Source organism: Alnus glutinosa, chromosome 9 (genome assembly GCF_958979055.1).
Source record: "Alnus glutinosa chromosome 9, dhAlnGlut1.1, whole genome shotgun sequence".
Lineage (NCBI taxonomy): Eukaryota > Viridiplantae > Streptophyta > Magnoliopsida > Fagales > Betulaceae > Alnus > Alnus glutinosa.
In genome coordinates, this window is record NC_084894.1 from 2800251 (window position 1) to 2806959 (window position 6709).

The window sequence follows — 6709 nt, forward strand, 5'->3', positions numbered from 1 at the left end:
TCGCATATTCCATCCAAATTAACGGAATTCCCTGACGGAATGGTTCAAAGTGTATAAAGATGGTAGTTTGATGCTTTTTTTTTTTTTTGTCAAAGTGTCAGTTCATGGGACATGTTGACAATGACCGATAGTTGATGGGGGGAAAAGGTAATTACCCCTTATATATTTATACTTCTATTAACATACTATATGTAACTATACAAATAAGTATACTCTAATATTTATATACAATTAAGTAACATTATTGAATTCCACCCATAATTTTCAGTCATTGGATTTATGAGATTCAATCCCGTCCGTTCCTTCTTACACTTCAGCCACATCAAATGCTACATTGAACCACGCATTCATTTATAACAATTAACGTCTTTTAATCTTACCCCGTGACCCTTTATTTTTACTCATTTCATTTGTTTATTTCTCTTATAGAAACAACTTAATTAATTAGTTTGTACTGAATTTAAGTTGTACAATACTTAAACCAAAATATATGACGACATTTAAAGCACTAAAAATTCAATTTAATTTCTCTGCAATAAGTTATTTAATTCTAATTAAAATAATCATTATATATAGAGAAAAAAAAAAAAAAAAAAAACCCTAAACTGCTATGATATAATTATACACTATATAGGGTATACCAATTAAATTTTACACGTCAATATTTAATAATAAAAAAAAACACACATAATTAATATAATTTATTTGTTTATTTTTTACGTGTAAAATAATAACATGTCAATAATTATTGACGTGTCAAAACAACACGTCAATAAAGTATGGACGTGTTAATTTGGCACTAATTTTTGACGAGCCAAATTTATTATTGCCACATCAATTAGGGGTGTGCACGAGGTGGGGCAAGGCGGATTTCTGCCATTTTTGCCCTCGCCCAGCACCCCTCCTGGTTGTGAAAATCACACCCGCGAACCGCATAAAAAGGGAAAATCCATGCGATGCGGGATGATGCGGGGCGGGGGGTGCAGGTTGGGCGAGGCAAGGTAGGTTCAATATTTAGATCTAGGAATGAAAGCCAGATTCAATACCTAGAACTCACAAACAAGCAACCATCCAAATCACAAACAAATCAACGATTTTCTCAGGAACCAAACAAAACATAGAGAAATTTAAGCAACAGAGAAACACCAACCTATGGTCAGCTGAGGAACGGAGGACGCAATCGCAATCAACCAGTGAGCCACGCTCGTCGTTCTCCATGGTCGCCATTCCGCAAACCCTAGAAGAACTAAAGAAGAAGAAGAACAAGTGGAAGAGTGAGTGATAAGGACCAAGAGCCAATACTTGTAGAGAGATGGACGAAGAAGATGAGGAAAATGAAAGAAGATTCTAGAGAGAAAGACCGAGAGCCAGCCTAAACGCACCGTATGTGTGGCCTGTGGGAGCTGTTCTCAACTTGTTCTTTACTTATTTCCACCCTTTCCTAAACGCACCATATCAGTATGCAGCCTGATTTAATGATTTATCAAATAGCTTGACGCACCTTTTGGAGTGGGTGAGTTGTTAACATCTGTAGCCTGCCTGTAAAACACTTTGAAAAATAATCAATCTCCGTCCGCCACGTGGCTTCTACTTCTAGATTATTCCAGCCTACCCCATTCACTATTTTACCCTTCAAGCCTTCAATAATGTATCTCAGCCTTCTTTTTCTTTTTCTTTTATTTTTTTGAGAAAATGTATCTCAACCTTTAGATTACCCATGTGGCTTCGTCTCTTTCTTTTCCTTTCAAAGTTTCAGGTTTTAGTGTGTTTCACTGTTTCAAACTTTCAGGTTTTGTCTCTTCTTTTCCTTTCATCTTCTTTTTATCTTTTCACAAATCTCAGCCACTGTCCAGGCCCATCCTCCTACAGTCCTCCTCAGAGCCAAAGAATCCAAAGCTAGTATTACTAATGAAGAGGAAGAAAGGGTGACTCGTGAGGGACAGCTGGAGTCTCCGAATAGGGGGGTTAGGGTTTTTTATTTTTACGTGTTTTAGGTTTATGTGGTGTGGTGCGGGGCGGGGCTGGGATTCGGTGTTGAAAAAATCCTAAACCCGTGCCCCGCCCCGCCCTGCCCGGTTTGGAAAAAATCCAAACCGTGCCTGCAAATATCAACGTAAAAACCGGTAGAGGCGGGGCGGGGCGATGCAGTTCATGCAAGTCGGTGCGGTTTTGCACGGTTTTGCACGGTTTTGCCAACCCCTAACGTTAATAATAAATTTAATTTCAATATATTTTTTTAAAATTAAATTTTGACTTCAAATTTAGCAACATGGCAATTTTTGACACATTGCTATTTATTGAAGTGTGGAATTTGCCATGTCACACATTGCTATTTATTGACGTGTGAAATTTGACATGTCACAAATTAGTGGCATGGTAAATTCCACACGTCAATAAATATTTTATTGACGTTTTACTTTTTGACACGTCATTAATTAGTAACATGTCAAAAAGTAGATTACTGTAGACATGTCAAAAAACCCTACTATTTTTTTTTTTAGTGGTGGTCAAATCATAAAAGCTCTTTGGGTGTGAATTAAACTAATATGGTTCACCGATCCTATTTTTAATTTAGTTATTTATTTTGATAAAAGAGGCTATGAATAGGTATATTATAAATGTTTGGGCTTCGTTTGGTATGCGGAATAAGTATTCTATTAGGAAATAGAATAGTTATCATTAGGTATAAAATAGGGTAAAATGAAATAGTTATTCATACTCCTTGGTTTGGTGACAACAAATATACTTAAATTAGAATCGAATCAAAATTACTAAAAAAACCCACATTATTTCTCTTTTTTAAAATAAAAATAAAGAAACTAAACGTGAATACTGGTGGGTGGTCGGCCACCCTCGGAGCCTATCGGTGGTGGACAGGCCACCCTCAATGATAATAAAGGGTCCACCATGAGGTGTTCTGGGAGTGGTGTGACCACCTCCAGCTCCTACTGTATTCACGTAGGCTTTCTAATTTTATTTTTTTTCTTTTAAAGTTTGAGAGAAAATAAAAATAATATAAGTTTATTTTTTTTTTATTTTTTTTTTTGAAAATGTAGTCTATTCCTTTATGAATGAAATATGTATTCATCTTCGTAAGAAAGTATTTATTTCAATAAAAACAACTATTCTAAGGAATAGACTCCTAACAAATAAAAGAATAACTATCCATAGAAATAGTCATTCCATTTCAAATGTCTATTCTACAAACCAAGCGAAACCTTGTTTATTTAATTTGTTTTTACTTGAATTCATCATTTTTTATCCGCTTAAAATTTTGTAATAAAAGAGGTATTAGGCTGAGGTTTTTATGTGTTAGATAATAACCAGTGAGAATCTACATAATTATCCTGGAATGGTTGGATCATCTACTGTTGTCCAAAAGGGAAAAGCAATAAAGCATAACAAAACAAAAGAGGAGCCGAAACAGGCTTGTTGCACTTTTTTTCTTTTTTCTTTTTATCGGGTGAAAGGCTGAAATGTTGTTATTTTTTTAGCTTAGAAAATTTTAAATTCTTTTTCCCCGTAATTGTTTTGTTTTATCAATGGTGGGAACCAATGGGATCACATTGAACTAAAATTGAAAATATGAAAACTAACAAAACCTTAAAATTATTTCAAATTAAAAGTTGAGAAAGCAAATTCATGACAAACTCTAATGCGACCAAAATGCAATTTTAGAGAAGAAGATTATACACCTATCTTTTACATGGTCCATGAATTGGAAATATGCAACTCTCCACTTATAGCTATAAAGTAATGGACCACAAACTCCTGAAAAACCTGTAATGAAACCGAGAACCACGGTAATTGGAATCCATGTGATTCTAGGCCCATCGTCTTGATCCCGAATGTCTTCATTGTTACTAACAATATGGGCACACTCGTCTGGAAGTGGGGGGCCACAAAGTCCTGGGTTGCCCTCATATGCAGAAACATCAAAGCTCTGGAGTTGAGTGCCTGACGGTATTGGTCCATACAAATTGTTGTTTGCAACACTAAAATCAGACAAGAAATGTAGACTACTTAATGATGCTGGTATTTCACCAGACAACTGATTTTCAGAGAGGTCTAATCTTTCCAAATTTGTGAGCTCAGATAGTTGGTCTGGAATGTTGCCTGAGAAGTTGTTATAACTAAGATCCAAACCATTAAGCAGCTTCAAGCCACCAATCTCAACGGGGATGTTACCACTAAGACTGTTGTTTGCAACAAAAATTACTGGTCCCAAGTTTGAGAGAAAATTGTATTGGGTAGTAATTGTTGTGGCGAAAATTGGTAAATCCAATTTATTGTTGTCTACTAGAGCCTTTGGTGACATTAATGCCGGCAATGCACAAAGTTCATTTGGGAATTTACCTGAAATGAAGTTATTAGATAAGTCTAAACGGAAGAGCCTTGGAAGAGTCGACAACCAACCAGGGATTGAACCTGTGATATGATTTGAATATAGATGTAGACATTCTAATTTCTTAAGCTTAGATAACCATATAGGAAACTGCCCAGTCAGTTGGCAGGCACCAAGATCCAAATATCGAAGATTTTCAAATCCATCGGAACCAACTATCTTATCATCAGATGGCATTGCCTCGTCTATAAAATTTTCTCCAAGAAGGAGAATGTTGAGTGTATTACAACGCCTCAAAATCTGGATTGCACCAGTGATATTGGTTAAGTTATTGCTAGCAAGTGAAAGGAAATATAAGAATTTCAATTGAAGCACTTCTGGTAGGATTTGTCCCTCTAATCGATTTTGGGCTAGTCGAATTGCGATTAAAGACTTGCATGAGTAAAGGCTTATTGGCAAGCTACCAGAGAAGTTATTAAATCCCAAATCAATTATAGTAAGTTGATGAAGACCAGAGAAATTAAAGTTAGAGATGTCTCCTTCAAGGAAATTTTCTCGTAACATCAATTCTATGAGATTTGTGCAATTCACCAACGATTGGGGCAAAGAACCAGTTAAGGAGTTCCCATCAAGGAGTAGGTACTTTAATTTGGAGAGCTTCCCGATATTCATAGGGAGCTTACCGCTCAATTCATTGCCAGATAACTCAAGGTTGGTGAGTTTAGCAAGGTTCATAATCTCACTACTAATGAATCCTGAAATATTATTGAAAGGTAAGGAGATTTCTTCTAACCTTGTCGCATTGTATATATCATGAGGGAGCGGTCCTGAGAGAAAATTAAAACCTGCCCGAAAAACCTTTAGTTTGGAACATGCCCCTAATCCACTGGGAATATAGCCACTATGATGATTACGAGAGAAATCAAGGAGGCTAACCAAGGAAGAATTGTTGCAAGGAAATGAAGGAATGGGGCCCATGAAACTATTGTTGCTGACATTGAGTTCGGTCAACCTCCATGCTCTTTGAAGGAAAGAAGATTGGATTGTCTCGCTGAAGTGATTGCTAGATATGTCAACAATTTGAATGGAGGCAGGCCAACCAGATATATCTCCAAATAGACGGTTGTAGCTCAAATCAATGACCTTGAGTTGAATCAAGGACGAAAGCAATCCTTTAAAGAGAGGACCCGAAAGTGAATTGTGGGAGAGATTGAGGTGTGAGAGTTGTGTGAGGTTTCCAAGAGAGGGAGATATACTTCCACCGATGCCTTTAGAAGGTAACCAAATATGGGTAACTTGATGTTTATAATCACAAGAAATGCCTTCCCACTGGCAACAATCAATGGAAGACCAATTTAGTAGAGAAGAAGACGACCAATTGGAGGCTAAGGACGAGAGAGAGTCACGGTCTATTTGGGTGCAGGCATGATTCGTGAAGAAAATACCAAAGAGAAACAAGGTAAAGAGGAGATGAGGAGGCGTCAAGTCAGGCATGGTTCTTGTTTGATAACTCATACCAGAAGAAGCATGATAAATTGGTACCTTCTTTTTGGGCCAAATTAAAGAATGGAAGGCAAATTTGCAGAAGAAGCAAGAGAAAGATGATGCACATAAGTTTGACCAAATTGCAAGTATATATAACGAAGAACTGTTTTGGTTAGAGATGAGACGTTACCTCTTTCGTTTTTGCTAGTGGGATTGGTTGGAGCAATTCGATTTGGGTTTTCCGGAGTCTTCTTGTTGAAAATTAGTATGAATCATAGAAAGGTCGTATGCAATTTATTTATTCTGACAACCACAAACCACGGACTCTTTTGTTGTAATTCTGGCAAACCAACGGCCAAGTTTTCAAGTCAAAGCATTCTTCTTTTATTCACTGATTTGTGGTCTTAATTGGTGCAGCGTTTACCAAACGAGGTCTTAATTGGTGCAGGCTGCAGCAAGGTTTCGCCAGCTGTGCATGGGATTGACTTTTTGGCCTCCACGACGGAAAAGGTTTGATTAGTGCAATCTACGTCACGCTGCCACGCCTCCCTTCACTTTTCTTGCGGAGATAAAACAGCCGGCACGCACCACTTCCTTTTAGCAATTTTTTATCATGTTTATACATGAGAACAAAAATATTTGACTTTTTTGTTTTCTTTTCAAAAATTAATTTAACTTTTAAAATTATCATTAAATTTGTAATAAATTTAATGATTTATTACATCCTGAACTCTCGATCGAATTCACACCCTGAACTGGATTTAGTCGAATGGAAAGTCCACCTACCAGCTGCAAGTTACCATTGCATGCACAAAATCTCTCCTCTGATCGATGGCAAGTTTTTAACAATTAGAATATTGAGATGATAATCATGGCTAC

General features: G+C 36.8%; 1 protein-coding gene across 1 annotated transcript; it reads right to left on the reverse strand.

Annotated features, from left to right (window-relative positions):
* Positions 1–3593: 3593 nt before the first annotated feature.
* Positions 3594–6008, reverse strand: LOC133877945 (receptor-like protein 2). The gene has a single exon (XM_062316403.1). The coding sequence runs from the start codon at positions 5858–5860 to the stop codon at positions 3653–3655; it is 2208 nt and encodes a 735-aa protein (XP_062172387.1). The 5' UTR covers positions 5861–6008; the 3' UTR covers positions 3594–3652.
* Positions 6009–6709: the final 701 nt, after the last annotated feature.

What these genes read in the sequence shown, in the direction of transcription:
- LOC133877945 (XM_062316403.1), bottom strand. Translation starts at nt 5,860, where the DNA reads ATGAGTTATCAAACAAGAACCATGCCTGACTTGACGCCTCCTCATCTC.